This window comes from Nanorana parkeri, unplaced genomic scaffold, assembly GCF_000935625.1.
Source record: "Nanorana parkeri isolate BGI_ZX_2015 unplaced genomic scaffold, ASM93562v1 scaffold630, whole genome shotgun sequence".
NCBI lineage: Eukaryota > Metazoa > Chordata > Amphibia > Anura > Dicroglossidae > Nanorana > Nanorana parkeri.
The window spans coordinates 824,176-840,133 of NW_017306898.1; the positions used below are offsets into that span (position 1 = coordinate 824,176).

The 15,958-nt window shown below is 47.0% G+C and overlaps 1 protein-coding gene and 1 long non-coding RNA gene across 2 annotated transcripts in view; both read left to right on the forward strand.

Moving 5' to 3' along the window:
- Positions 1-3,452, forward strand: part of LOC108792341 — a 7,182-nt gene extending 3,730 nt beyond the window's left edge. Inside the window, exons 2-3 of the long non-coding RNA XR_001941560.1 lie at positions 283-285; positions 3,441-3,452. This is a non-coding gene — a long non-coding RNA (uncharacterized LOC108792341). The remainder of the gene's footprint in view (positions 1-282; positions 286-3,440) is intronic.
- Positions 1-15,958, forward strand: part of SGIP1 (SH3 domain GRB2 like endophilin interacting protein 1) — a 115,698-nt gene that overhangs the window by 43,432 nt on the left and 56,308 nt on the right. Inside the window, exons 7-8 of the mRNA XM_018563096.1 lie at positions 8,147-8,158; positions 13,183-13,194. Coding sequence (XP_018418598.1) covers positions 8,147-8,158; positions 13,183-13,194 — 24 coding nt within the window. The remainder of the gene's footprint in view (positions 1-8,146; positions 8,159-13,182; positions 13,195-15,958) is intronic.

A 15,958-nucleotide genomic window follows, 5' to 3' on the forward strand; every position in this document is an offset into this window, starting at 1 on the left:
AATTGGTGATCTGACTCCGAATGAGCAGCCGCAACATAAATGCTCATACTATATCAGCTGAGCATCCATGTTTGTGTTCAGGTCCCCCTGGCACCCCCTTAATCTTAAATGCCTTCAGTTCCATTTATTTGCAAGGTTTTTTTTTTCTCCCATTTTGTGGAATAAATGGTGTTCATTGGTTACACTAAGAAGCAAGGTAGCTGATGCCATTAGGACCAGTAAGGCAGCACATCGAGCAATCATGATGTCTATAGTCACTTTTGGATTTTTCAGTGTTTCCAGTGGGTGGTGGTGTTGGTAAATAGGGCCAATGGTGCAAGATGTGGCCTGCTCAGTGCACTCTCTGAAGTCTCTAATGGCATGAAACTTGCATGATGCTCATGGTAGCCACGTGGCTGGCTATGACGCTGGGGGACATTATTTTATTTTGCTCATTATTATTATTATTATTATACAGGATGTATACGGTGCCAACAGTTTGCGCAGCGCTTTACAATATAAGGAAGACATTACAATCACAATACAAGTCAAGACAAGATGGTAAGGAGGGTCCTGTCCCTGAGGGCTTACAATCTAAGAGGGAGGGGCCAGTGATACATGGAAAGAAAGCAGCATACTTGGCAATGTGGTCTGGTAATGCTGACATATGCCCTATGGAGATTCAAGTGTGACTTTAAAGGAGAACTATGAGGTGAGTGCTTTTTGGGGTGGACGCTAGTTTGTGTCCTCCCGTTACCCTTAGGAGAACTATGGGGAAAAGCTCTAACCCCATAGTTCTCCTTTTAAAGAACAACTCTGGGTAAAGATTTTATTAACCCTTGCAGTGGGGCTCCCCCAGACTACAAGGGTTAAGTGCTCATTTTTTCCTAGGATCTAAAATAACATATAATAATTAAGTTACACTCACCCAATCCTCCGAGCCAGCCGGCTGTGACCGCTCCCTCCTGCCTCTCCCCTTCTTTGCTGCAGCAATGGTATGTGCCTGGGCATCCTCACATCCTATACACTGTGTATAGAATTTGATGACTCCGGGACCTTAGACTGTTGCAGCAGTCCAGGGACTAGTCGAAGACAAGTCGGCTCAGAAGATTGGGTGAGTATAACTTTTTTTTATTTTTCACCTTCGTAGTAGCCCCACTGCAAGGGTTAATCAAATATTTACCCGGAGTTCTTCTCAAAGCCTATCTCCAGGACAAAAAAAAAAAAAAGCTTTCCTTGCAATGGAGCTACCCCTGCACTGCAAGAGTTCACAGTTTATTTATCTCTAGGGGACCGGTGTAAAGGACATTTACTTGCCTGATCCCTGCTCCTAAAGACTCCAAACCCAGCACCTGCAGCCTCTTCCCCCTCTGTGCTCCGGTGGTCGAGGCCCGCTGACCTGATCACACACAATACAGAGTCCATAGTCCTGCATTCTGCATGAGGACACCAAGGGACATGCCATGCGCTGAAGTGTAGGGGCAACGACTGCTAGGGGGAGCGGGAATGCGGTAAGTAAAATTGCTTTACACAGCCACTTAGACCAGGGGTAGGCAACCTTGGCGCTCCAACTGTTGTGCAACTACAAGTCCCATGAGGCACTGCAAAACACTGACAGCTACTGGCATGACTCCCAAAGGCATCATGGGATTTGTAGTTTTACCACAGCTGGAGTGCTGAGGTTACCTACCCCTGCCCTAGACATAAATGAGTTAACCCTTGCAGTGCAGGGTAGTCCTACAGCAAGGAAGTTGTTAGTCTTCGTTATGTGTGACAGTCCGTTTCTGTATTCTCACATTTTGCAGCGGGTGAATGGTAAGGAAGGTTCCGGCTACTACGGGCATCGCATACAACGATGAATGAAGGTTCGGAATGCTTTGCCCTTCTGCCACAGAAGCTGACAGAGATGGTTTCTCCTCCCATGACACTGAAGTGCTGTGTCACTGCCTCTCTGATTAATGCTGCGTACCAGTGACACGCATGTCTGTCCCTGCAGCCGGTATCATCGGCGATTTGTTGCAGCCGTGTGTGCAGCTGTCAGGCGGCTCGTGCCATGCAAGCATTTCGCTGTCAGTGCCAGTCTTTGAGCTTCCTCTGTAGCACGTCACATTCCAGATGGAACCGTATCATCTAAGTCTCGGCCACAGGATCCTGCTGCTATTTCTGGAAGTGCCCGAAGCTGTGAACTCCTTATCTTCATCTCCGGCTCTCTTTACTCCATTATTAACGGGTGCAGCAGCCGTACTTTCCGATACCCAGGAGGTATTTAAAGCTGAACTCCAGCTAAACGGCTCAAATACAAATTTGTGAGCTGCGCTTTCCTGGCAAGTATTTGTAATTCTTTCCAGCTACTCGTGTGATTGGCGCACCCCTTCCTGGCTGCGAGACCGTGACCTTGCTTTTCTCTGTTATGGATGAGCCGTAATGGTCGGTCACCTCCCCAGTGTCCCTGTGTCCTTCCCTTCCAGGAGCAATCCCGGTACATGGGAACGATGTTAGCTTGCCAGCACATGATCGGCTCAGAGCGCTCTCTCTCGCTTTCTCTCCTCTTTCTACATCTTACCTCTCCTCCATGGAGGGGATTTGTGGAATATAACATAGATAAATGAACTTGTACTTGCAGCATGTTAAATACATTACATTGTATGTCCAGACAAATATTAAATTTTGGATGGAGTGCGGGTGGATTCAGAACCTGTCAGGTTTTTATTGTCACAAAAGGGGTCTGTTGGAAAGATTTTCCCTCTCGACAACATTTATCAGACCGGAAGTGAGGAGAACTCTCCAACATCAACACAGAAAAACAAAAGTGTTATAAATGGAAGGTTAGAGCCCCTGTAAGATGTGTTCTCTCCCTGCTTTGGATTCCCCCTCAGCTTCTGTCTGGTAGAACCTTGTCAACCTTGTCTCCTATGTCAGGCCTCAAAATTTCCACTCGCCCCCTCGCAATTGGCGAGTGAAAATTTTGTGTGGGTTCGAGTGGAATGTAATCGAGGGGGTGCGCCGATCGGCGTTGACAGCTCAGGGCCAGTGCTTTCAGACCCCGTGACACTGCCCGAGCAAGGAATGGTGACATCACCGAGAAAGGCGGTCCGCATTGGGTAGAACGCGTCTTTCTAAGGACCGTGTTGCTGAGATAGGTATGTAACTTCCTGGATAGGGGACGTGTGGCTGTGACCTCACTTCCTGGAGACAAGACGCGTCGCCATAGAGACAGTGCACAGATGGGCATCCCGGAGAAATGGAGGCGGACGGGCTGCTGCTGGGGATGGGTATGGTGTCCGGCTCTGGTGTGGGACTGAGCCCGGAACAGAGCACTGCCCTACGGGCATCCCTCCTGCTCCTCTGCCGGAATGCTAAGTTGTCTGGGGTCCTGTTCTGGGGACAGATCCTCGGAGTCTGAGGGGACTATTATATCTGCCAGGGCACTGAGGAGGAGGCGGGGAGAAGCTGCGAGGGAGGTAGACTTTCTACAGGTGAGGGGCCCCTATAGATTATATATATCCCCCCCCATATACAGACACCACACTGTGCATCATTACTGGGGGGGGGACCTTCTACAGATCAGGGGCCCCTATAGATTATATATATTCTCCCCCCTCCCCCCATATACACACACCACACTGTACATTATTACTGGGGGATCCACTCACCCCCTCGCAATTGGCCGAGTGAATATTGCATGGGGGCAAGTGGAATGTCATCTAGGGGGTGCGCCGCCGGCGGGAGATGGGACACTTCTGTTCTCTCTTCTCCTCCTCTAAAGCTGCAGCTACAGAGCGGCCGAGAAGGAGAAGAGAGAACAGAAGCGAACGATCGCCGCGGCAGTTGTGTCCCATCTCTGGTCCCGCCGGCAGCGCATCCCCTCGATGACATTCAGTTCCGCTGTCTTCTGCAGCTTCCTCCGCCCACCTCGGCTGCCATAGGCTGGGAGGGAGATTGCAGAGACAGTGAGACACCCGGCCAGAACGTTATGCAGCAGGGGGCAAAGAGGATACATGGAGGATCTCTGTACCGCAGTACCCCTGTGCGTCACACCACTGACCCCTGTACTGTGCATCACAGCGCTGTCCCCTGTACTGTGCGTCACACCGCTGACCTCTGTATTAGTCATTGCACCACTGACCTCTGTACTGTGCGTCACACCGCTGACCTGGCAGAGTTAAGGCCAGGGCAGGGTAGGGGTTAGGTGGGGCAACTGGTGGCGAGTAACTTTTAAGGCCTGGCTAGTAGCTCAGGACTTGACATTTTGAGCCCTGTCCTATGTGATACATGTGCAGGTTCTAGAACCGATGATCCAAAGAACATTTCACTTTAGTCTGGGATGTGATTCAGACCCAGCCGTCCCTTTTGACAATAGGTGCCCCCTTATAGGTGTTTCCATAGCAACTACCTTCATGCATGCGGCTGCTATGGTTACAGAAAAGTTGGTACTTTGCGGAGGGGCACTAGGTGAAGGTAGAGGATGCTATATAGGCCGGTGTTGGGGCAACATGAGACCCATAGCAAAGGATGTGCCTGTTTATAGTTGGGCCGGCTATTATTTATATTGCTTTTAATGCAGATATTTCAAAAAAATAGCAGACATCTAATGCAGTACAGACGAGGTTGAGGTAACAAAAGGCATGGTGACAATGTGTCTTTACAACGACCCCTTGCTCTGTCAATGCAGCAAGTTCATTTTAATGCCTCCCCTTCCCTGCTATATAGATTCGCCTTTCCTTTGCTCCCCACTGCTTAGTCCAGCCACTGAAAATGCGAATTACTGTCATGCTGCTCTAGTTGGAGCTTAAAATGCACTGAAGGCGACTGCGCTCAACAATCCACCAAGCGTCAGTAGTGTCACATGACAGGAGTAAGTCACATGCTTCTCTGCAACCAGAAGTACCGGTACCACAGGTTACTCATCCCTGATAGCAGCCAATCAGATCCAGTTTTCATTCTCCCACTGTCTTTTCATTTCAGGTTAGAATTGGCCTGAACAATGAATTCCAAATGAATCATCTGATTGATACTAGAAAATGTTTTTTCAGCGACGTGTTTAACAATTCAAAGTTTTTCAGATTTTTAACCATAAGTCGTTAAAATGGTGTGCAAGGTCGGTCTCTTCACTAAGCACTGTTTACTTCTAAACTGGTCATTTTGACCCCAGCGTCATTTCAGAAAGTGATATTTTTGTGGCCCATACACAGGTAGATGAGTGTTACAAAAAGGTCCTGTGTGTGTGCATATAAGAAGCCTTCTGGGACTGGCAGCATTGTTAATGGATTCAAGTTAACCTTGCAGCCCCTGAAGTAAAAACACTAAATGACCATGTTATGCAAAATAAAACATATAAAGAAATGTACAATGTGTAATGATTACACAGCTTCTGGCATGTTCACCTAGGCAAGGGTGACCTCATTAGACCTTCTCTTGAGACCCCATGATGTCACTGGTAGAGATGAACTTGGGCTTGGTGTGAACCCAGGTCATCTGGAGTTTGCCCAAGCCCGTTCCACGCTGTGACCGCCATTCCCTCCTCCCAGCCCAATCAGTGGTGAAGATAACATCATTGGGCCTTCTCATGGAATCCTGGAAAAGCGGAGGAGCCCATATTCTAGAATAAGCTCTTGCATGTTTCTGGATCGGTTTCTCGTGAGATTTGGGATCCAAAGCTGTCCCAGAATCTCATGATGAGACCCCATGATGTCAGTGGTAGAGGTAAACTTGGACTTGGTGTGAACCCAGTTCACTGGAGTTTGCCCAAGTCCGCTCCAAGCTGTGACCGCCATTCCCTTCTCCCAGCTTAATCAGTAGTGATAATGACATCATTGGGCCTGCTCATGGAATCCTGGAAAAGCGGAGGAGCCCATATTCTAGAATAAGCTCTTGCATGTTTCTGGATCGGTTTCTCGTGAGATTTGGGATCCAAAGCTGTCCCAGAATCTCATGATGAGACCCCATGATGTCAGTGGTAGAGATAAACTTGGGCTTGGTATGAACCCAGTTCGCCCAAGCCCGCTCAAAGCTGTGACCGCCATTCCCCCCTCTAGCAGCCCAATCATTTGGCGTGGGTGACATCATTGGGCCTTCTCATGGAATCCTGGGAAAGCTGAGGAGCCAATATTCTAGAATAAGCTCTTGAATGTTTCTGGAGTGGTTTCTTGCGATTTGGGATCCAAAGCTTTCCTGGAAATTAATGAGAAGACCCCATGATGTTGGTGGTAGAGATAAACTTGGGCTTGGTGTGAACCCAGTTCCCACCTCTTTGTGATTTATAGTTGCGGGGTGGGAATGCGCCTCTCCACAACTGATTTGCCCAGGGGGAGGTGGCGGCAGTCAGTTTTAAGTGGGCTTGGGTGAACTCAGACGAATAGGGTTCACACCAAGCCCACGCTCTTCACTTATCCTGAGCGTTCCCAGAATTTCATGAGACCCCATGTTGTCAGCAATATAGTGTTGCAACAAGATAAGCAGATCTTCATGTGAGATTCACTATACTTGGTTTGGGGTTTTGCGTTAAAGTGATCTACGTGCTATAAATGGAAAATAGATGTCAAAAAGTGTCAAAACATTTCTCAGCCCTCCATTTAAGGACCCCGGATTCTTAGACAACTGGGTTGTCCAGGATTGGATACTAGAAGACAAAACTTGTAGGCCAGTCCTATGGGGTATAGCCAGTCCCACCACCAGCATGCTTCAGTCTTTACTTGCGTCCTGATGCCAGCTTTGGATGCAAACTGTTGATAGCGACTCTGGATTGCCCACAGTTCTCTTGAAGTGCCGCAATAAACAAAAATTGACAATCGTCCATCAATGCAGACGAGTGAAAATAACACCCACACATTCATTACATAGATTTGTGCACTTATTTTTCTTTTACAGCAATCCTTTATTCGAGTCCGCGGCAGAGTTTTCATTGCGCTCGCAAAGCAGTAGACAGCCACTTGACGCTGTCTTCTCTCTGCTCGGAATTAATGCCTACCGCCAATAACAGACCTATGCAAAGGCTGAATGGGGATCTATGTGAACGTGTTTCCTCTTCACCCTTATCCTGTCCATCACAGGCCATGCAGAGTTGTCATGGGAGGGGGGGCAACACTGTGACTTGCTAGGTGTTGCTGGAGACCGATGAAAATCCGAGGTGGAAAGAAATGAAACACATTTATGAAGCTAAATGCAGTATGTGGCTGGTTATTGGCCAATCGGGAAATTGTAGGGTGAAATCCCACTCCCAATAATCCGGTTGGGCTGTGTTGGCTGCCCTTCTATTGGACCGCTTTTGGACATGCCAGTTGCTTTAGAATCCCGTGTCCCCCCATTGTTGATGAAGAATATGGCATTTTTGTATTTGTCGTAAAATCCTTTCCTCTTCGACCATTGAGGGACGCCGGTCCCACCCCCCTTGCGCCTATCTGCCATTATTCTTAATACAAACTGAAGCTTGCTGGTCGTGGGAGGTGGGTAGATCTCAGCGTTGGCCTTAAAGTGACACTAAACTCAGGAGTTAAATCTTAAAAATGCATTCAAGTACCTTTTAACTATTAACAAAATTGTATCTTATTTGTGTATCACTCGGCTGTAGATCCTCCAATCATCTCTGAAATGGTGCCGACACTGTCCTTCCTTCTGGAGGGGGGCTACTTTTGTTCCCCATGGTCCCTGTGTGTGTTGTAAAGTAGTCACCGCTCCAAGCTCACTCCTGTGATGGACTACAATCTCATGTTTGGTTTACTAATTTGTATTGAGATTGTAGTCCATCCAAGCTTGGAGCGGTGGCTACTTTACAACACACACAGGGACCATGGGGAACAAAAGTAGCCCCCCTCCAGAAGGAATGACAGTGTCCGCACCAATCCAGAGATGATTGGAGGATCTACAGCCGAGTGATACACAAATAAGATACATTGTTGTTAATAGTTAAGATACCTGAATGTATTTTTAACATTCAACCCATAAGTTTAGTGTCACTTCAAGTTTTTATCTTCCAGTGTCCAATCCTCCTGTAGGCAGCAGTATAACCCGCTTGTCTAAATAATGTATTCCAAGAAGGGAATTTTATGGTGAGTACAGAAATCCCATTATACGTTCAGAAATGATTATTTTGTTTTAGTTAAAGTCTATCACAAATGCAGCATAATCTAATTCTGTGTACTTGTTTTTATTTTAATGCTTCATTTTGTAGAGGAAAAGTCCGGTAAGACATAAACATATTATTATTTTTTTTCTGTAGTCGTTATGGTAAACGTATCCAGTTGATGGAATTGTTTTAAACGTACACAGACATACATGTTTCATTGCAGTATATTACTAAAAAATGATTATTCATTGGAAACACAACAAGCTTTTTCTGTATGTCACTATCGTCTAGTAAGTCTGTGCACATCACTATAAGAACGGCCTGTGTTCAGCATCACAGCTATAAGATATGATAGGAGTTTTGGTATCCTGATTAATAAATCTTAGCTGGCCATACACATGACAATATGATCAATTTCAAACTACCAATTGTTTTGATAAAAGAATCGCATCTTTCAGGGGTAGATCACCCTGACTGGGCAGTTTGATAAAGCAACCGATCATTTCCATCGAAAATGGAATTTGTGATCGGTCCGCAACAAAATCCAGTTACAATTCAGCCAAATAGATCTTTTTTGTGTTACTGTTTCTGAGCAAAATTATCGAATTTGTCACTGATTGTAACATCTATGGACAGCTTTTGGCTGATGGCAGACTAAGGCTTTTTGTGTTGCTTCTGACCTGATTACATAGGGAATTACATTGTAACAAACATTACTATAAATGAATACTGACAAATGCATGACTAGGTGCTTGCTCAGAAAGTTGCTGCTTAAGGGCCAGTTCACACCAATCGCGTGCGTTCCAGAGCGGGAGCTGCTGGAACGCACAGCAATCGCACACTAAACTCACCCCTTCGTTCTGGGGCGTGAGGGAGCGTGGCGGTGCATTGAAGTCAATGGCACCGCAGCCACGCCCCCTGGCCGCAGTGCGATTGGATGCATGGCAAAACATGGCCTGCGTTCTGGTCCAGTGCAAACAGGAAAAAAATAAAGCATGCAGCATTTTTTTCTGTTAGCACTGGACCGGAACGCAGGCAATGTTTTGCCACATGTCAAAACGAAGGGGGGAGTTTAGAGTGCGATTGCTGTGCGTTCCAGCAGCTACCGCTCTGGAACACGCCGCAATTTGTGTGATCTGGCCTTAGGCACTTTTCACATTATCAGATCCGGAGGGGATATGTGCATGGATCCTCTCCTGATGGGAGCGGTACAGATCATATGTCACCACTGTCTGGACCGCATGTTGGTCTATAGGGAATCGAATGTAAACGACTTGTGTCCATTTACATCAGATTACCCCCGATCTGGCACGATTAGGTTAGTCAAAATGGAACACTGTTTTGTTTGTTTTTCCGGACCTAGCCAGAGCCGGGCGGCGATCGGACACATGCCTGTTTAGATCTGGCTGCCCATAGACTTACATTGGGCATCTGATCGGGTCCTCCAAAAAAACATGACCTTATCAGAAAGCACGGGTGAATGGGGCCATGTCATACTGTGATGCTGAGTGTGCTCGGAAGAAAGCATCAAAGCAGAATGTATTGGGTTTGGATTCAATTTTATTCAGACGCTTATCTTAAAATTCCAAAACGTTTCAGGGGTTCATAGGATCCCCCTTTATCAGGGCTTTGTACTGTTGAACAAATTGTGTACTGGACTGATAAAAATGTAGAGATCCTGAGGGGTAAATAGTATGATTTACTCTGCATGCTTAACTGGCATCTGCAGTGATCATAGTAATTACTCCCCAGGATCCCTCCATTGTTATCAGTCCAGTACCAATCCCCGATGAAGGGGACCCTCTGAACCCCCTGCAACACATTGGATCTACTCTATATGATATTAATCTGCATAAAATGAAACCTGTCCTTTTATATGTTTTGCTTTTGGTGCTTTTCTTCTTGCCCAGCCAGTCGCTACTCAGAGACGAATGTGGGCCAACACACCTGGAAGTGCTGCTTAAGGATAACTATTCCCTCTTCTGTTACCCCCCATTCTAGTGTCCCTGTTACTTACAGCAACTTTCATGCAGCAGGACCACTAAGGAGCCAATTTAAAAAGGAATGGTGCTATTGCTCTTTATTGGACACCCACAGTATTACTCCACAAGACCTCTTGCATTTTACACCCCATTCATAAAATGTAGGCTGTGGTGCTCCACAGAACTCTCCCTGCAGAGAGGACTCCATGATTGGAAGAGAGGCGAGCCACGTGGTTTGCAGGTCGCACTACCAGACTCTTCTTCTCCAATATTTTTTTTTCTTTTCCCCACTCATTCATTCAAATGGCTCCCTGCTTGCTTTGAATGGCACTGCTGAGATTTATAAATGTGTTTTGGGGTTTTTTTTTATTAGGCAGTTTTATGACTGTGGTAAGGCCATATTCCTGTTTTAAAAATGGAGCCCTAAGAGAGCAGAAAAAGCTCACCTGCTCCTACAGTGTTGAGAATTCACTGGCCAAACCAGCGAGATTGTTCAACATATTTTGCAGTGGGGCAACAATGTCATAGGTGTCACAGGTGAGCAGCCTTCTTAGCCATCCTGCTGCTTGTCATTTTCCACCAATGACTTGATTACTAGTGTGACATGGCCCTAAGAAACCATTTTATATACTTGTGAGAAATCCTAAAAGCAAGCCCAATGATCCTGTCATACGTCATGTGAAGGCTTCCAGCAATCTGCATGACTGGACCATGGAGCTAACACTCACCGCTCTCAGATGCTGCACCAAAAGAGCCGGTCTTCCATCAGCCATAAAGGTAACCTACCAGGATAGGAATATGCGTGCTGGCAATGTCAACTTATTTTTAAAGGTGCAAGCTCCAGGCTGTCACTCTTATCTTTCATTCCATACTTGGAGAACCTTTGATGAGCAACAAGTGTGCAGGTTGCGACTCCTTACTTCTGGCTGTGTACCTGTTCCAGGTCAGTGATTCAATAAGGACTCGTTTTGACCAGTTTTTGTTTGTATCAGAACTGCTTATCTTCCTTATAAACGGGGAGATGCAAAAGCAGTTTGGTCGATTGATGCAGCTCAGAAGGCAAATCAGCTGCAGGTCAGAAGGTGGTCAAATGCACCTTTCAGTGACGATGCTCAAACTGACCTCAGATGCAAGCGAAATGAACCTATAAGTACGCTGCGTTTGCCCATCGACACAAGTCCAATTAAGAAGCATTGATGACAGCTCTGCAGCTAGCACCGTGTAAAAGTAAGTTGTCGGAGATGGATGACATATCTCTATCTTGATAGGTTCCCTATAAGCAGAGCAGGTGATCCTGGGTATAAATGAGCTCATGGCACAACATTTGGGTTTGTTTGTTCCACCAGCTGTGTGTTTTGTGATTTGCTATGGTGGTGGGTCAGTGTGGTTAGTCACCCCAAAATCACAGGTGAGACTAGTTGTTACTGATGCACTCATTGTAAGCCATCTTCAGATTTTATTATTCGTAATAAAACAGAAATGGATCAGTACAACCAGAACAATTTTTAATTTTTTTTTATTAAAGGTTATTATCTGTGTGCCCATCGGGTAGTTTTTACTTCCTCTGCCGGTGACGGCAATGCCCTGGGAATCGGATCTTTTTAGCATACATAAAGACAGAAAGAAAAACCAAGAAAAATGTGAAACAATCAGTGCATATCCATATAATGCCCATTTTTTGTAAAATATAAAAGATGAGGTTGAGCCGAGCTAACAGATACCCAATGTGTCACACTTAAAATATGCGTGCACCCGTAAAACACTGTGACCCCTAGTGTCACGTGTCACCTTTCCACTGCATAGAAGCTATTCAAGAGCAGATTGAGCTTGAATAACTTCTTCCCCTGCTTCTCTTGCAGGGGAATGACAGCTAAGAGACTGGAAGTGATGCAAGCAGCCAAGGGCCAGTTTAGCAGAAACCTCCAGCAAGCAGCTCAGGGCCAGTCTAGCAGAAACCTCCAGCAAGCAGCCCAGGGCCAGTCTAGCAGAAACCTCCAGCAAGCAGTCAAGGGCCAGTCTAGCAGAAACCTCCAGCATGCAGCCCATGGCCAGTCTAGCAGAAACCTCCAGCAAGCAGCCAAGGGCCAGTCTAGCAGAAACCTCCAGCATGCAGCCCAGGGCCAGTCTAGCAGAAACCTCCAGCAAGCAGCCAAGGGCCAGTCTAGCAGAAACCTCCAGCATGCAGGCCATGGCCAGTCTAGCAGAAACCTCCAGCATGCAGCCCATGGCCAGTTTAGCAGAAACCACCAGCAATCAGCCACGGGCCAGTCTAGCAGAAACCTCCAGCAAGCAGCCAAGGGCCAGTTTAGCAGAAACCTCCAGCAAGCAGTCCAGGGCCAGTCTAGCAGAAACCTCCAGCAAGCAGCCAAGGGCCAGTCTAACAGAAACCTCCAGCATGCAGCCCAGGGCCAGTCTAGCAGAAACCTCCAGCATGCAGCCCAGGGCCAGTCTAGCAGAAACCTCCAGCAAGCAGCCAAGGGCCAGTCTAGCAGAAACCTCCAGCATGCAGCCCAGGGCCAGTCTAGCAGAAACCTCCAGCAAGCAGCCAAGGGCCAGTCTAGCAGAAACCTCCAGCAAGCAGCCAAGGGCCAGTCTAGCAGAAACCTCCAGCAAGCAGCCAAGGGCCAGTCTAGCAGAAACCTCCATCATGCAGCCCAGGGCCAGTTTAGCAGAAACCTCCAGCAAGCAGCCACGGGCCAGTCTAGCAGAAACCTCCAGCATGCAGCCCAGGGCCAGTCTAGCAGAAACCTCTACCAAGCAGCCGAGGGCCAGTCTAGCAGAAACCTCTACCAAGCAGCCGAGGGCCAGTCTAGCAGAAACCTCTACCAAGCAGCCGAGGGCCAGTTTAGCAGAAACCTCCATCAAGCAGCCCAGGGCCAGTCTAGCAAAAGCCAGCTGTTGTATTCTAGCTGCATTAACTACTTGGCACTCATGCCGCCTTCACGTATGGCTCTCCAATTCTCTCTTTTTATAGCTGTGCAGGTTGTAAGTTGGCTCTTTGTAATGTTCAGAGGGATCTATTCTGCCGTGATTGATCATTCAGCATTTGACTTGGATGGTTTTGCTGTAGCACAGTCTGACCTGCTTGTGTGTTAGTGATCACTGATGTATCACTCTTTGACTAGGTGTGTCTTCTCTCTTCCCTTGTGCTGGCCGCAGAGACGTAGTCCGGTAAGCTCAGTTATTTTTGCTTTTCTCAGACGATGATGCTTTGTTATTGTTCTATCCGTTCATTTTGGTAACATGCTTTTCTTCCCAACAGGTAGATTTCTATATAAAGTCACCAAAATTGGCATCGCTGGTACTTCTTCTATTAGCAAAGATCACAGAATCCTAATGAAGAACTCCGGGGAATTTTTTTTCTTAACCCTTGCACTGGGGCTATCCCCGCACTGCAAGGGTAAAGTGCTCGTTTTGGTCTAGGTGCAAAAATAACAGTTATACTCACCCGAACCTCGGAGCCAGCTGGCTCTTAGAGTGCTCCCTCCAGCCTGTCTTCTCCGCTGCAGCAATGGTATATCCCTCGGCATCATTACATCCTATACATGTATAGGACTTGGTGACTCATGGGACCTTTGAGCGCTGCAGCAGAGGGGGAGAGGGGGCTGGAAGGACCCGTCTAAAAGCCTGCCAGCTCCACAGATCGGGTGAGTATAACTTCATTATTTTTAGACCAAAATGAGCACTTAACCCTTGCAGTGCGGGGTTAGCCCCACTGCAAGGGTTAAGAAACATTTTCACCAGAGTTCTTCTTTAAAGGCATGTGGAGCTTTCAGCTTCAAATCGGCTCAATACATTCTAGGTGCTTAAAAACAAAAGGTGTGCAAAGTCTTAGCCACTGCCTGAATACAGCGGCCTGTCCCCTGCACTCGCTCTCTGCGTGGATGCAGTAGTCTCTCTGCAGAGATCTGACACATCTCCTCCTGAGTACTCGTACTCGCCCAAATGCTCCGATACCGGAACTACCTGTCAGAGGGAGATCTCCCTCTGACCGACAGTGCCAAGGAAGCATGGAGCCGGCTTCCTTTTCAATCGGCCTGATTGGCTAGGAAGCCGGCTTTACTTGTTGCTAGGCAGCCTGGCTTCCTAACCAACATCGTAACTCGTCGCCCAGCTTCCTGATTGGTCAGGAAGCCAGGCTGCCTTTCAACAAGTGGAGCCGGCTTCCTAGCCAATCGGGAAACTGGGAGGCAGGTCCTGACATGCCGCCCGGCTTCCTGATTGGCTAGGAAGTCGGCTTTACTTGTTGCTAGGCAGTCGATCAGGAAGCCAGGCAGCACCTCATGACCCGCCGCCCAGCTTCCTGATTGGTCAGGAAGCTAGGCAGCCTCGGGAATTGAAGTCGGTATTCTTTTGATGGAACACCCGGGTTTACCAGGCAATCAGGAAGCTGGGTGGCGGGTCTAGATCTTTCGCCCGCCTTCCTGATAATAGGGGCACATGGCACCAGTATCAGTTTTCGGTAACGGCGAGTAACGAAAAAAAAGCAAGCGGTACTCATACTTTATACCGAAAAACTGGTATCGGTGCATCCCTAATGTTTCAAACGGCATTCTACTGGTGCATGGCCAAGACGTTAAAGACTACCCTAAAACCCCTAAGTCATGTGGCGAAACCCTGAGAGCTTCCACCTAACATTGAGGTCCTCCTTTTCATTCGTTCACTACATTATATGACAAAGGAAAGTCTGATTGCTTGCTATGGGTGAGATAATTCTCCTTGTAAGCTCTGGAACCTCTACAGTTTCCCCTTTTGTTTCGCTGGAGTGTCCTGCTTGGCAGGCCGTGACATTTGAGGAGAGCCATGCGGCATTGCTGAGCGCTGGTCACCTCGGAGCCTCTTGGTAGAACTTGTAGGCAGCCTAACGCCGGGGCCTCTGAGGACACACGGGGATAAGTGTAATACCTACTTAAATAAAGGCCATATGTCAAGACTTGGCATCAGAAAAGTGATGGGCTCTCTAAGTTTTTCATGGACTATAATTTCTAGCTAGGTTAAAGGGAACGTGTCAGGATAGAAATCTGCAGATGACATCTTCCCAAAATGTTGGGCCATCTGGCTGTGCGGCTGATGCTTTGGCCTTGGTACCTTCAGCCACTGACTCCGCAGAAGTTTAGAAAGAAGGAATTCTGATTTTTCTTTGACTTTCATTTTATTTGCATGCTTGTTCTGGGTCTGTAGCTTAGAAGTCCGGAACCCAGCCAGGGACAGACATGCAAATAGCGTTTTCAAGAGGGCTGCCCATGTGTTTCTCTCATCGCAGTTGTACTTTAAAAGTGATCTACAGGCACAAAATTAAATCTGGGTTTAGCGCTGAATTCATCTTTGTGTCAGGCGATTGGCTTCCTTTGCCGTTTGCCGGGAATAGGTTCAAAGATCGTACTTCATAGTTTTACAAATCGCAAGAAATCATATCTATGGACAGACCAAGCAATGCTCCAGCTGTCCACTTTGTATGGGTATAACGTGGTAAGAGCTGTTGTTCAGTACCATTCTTTTCCGCTTCTAACCAAACTGTAACAAAATGGCTGTCAGATGCTCTGTGCGTGTTTATTTCCAGACTAAATTCAGCAACTGTTTACTGCCACCTTACATATGAATACAGGGCTGGACGAATGAATTTAGAATTTGAGGGATGGGTCCATACAGCTGGAATATCTGAAATGTGCTTTTTTTTTTTATTTGAGACCATTTTTGCCCTAAATTTGCAAGCTCTGTAGCAAGTTTAGAGATCTGTACTTTTCAAAGGTCCATAGACATGTGTAACATAACCCCTCCCCCCTGCCCCCCTCCCATCACCACATGAGATTGTTTCTGTTTCCATCAGTTGATCATCTTTTAGATTTCTCAAGTAGATGTAAACCCAATCACTAAACTCTTAGAAAAACCCAAAACACATTTTAACATGTTAATGCAATTTTAAAAACCATTTTCA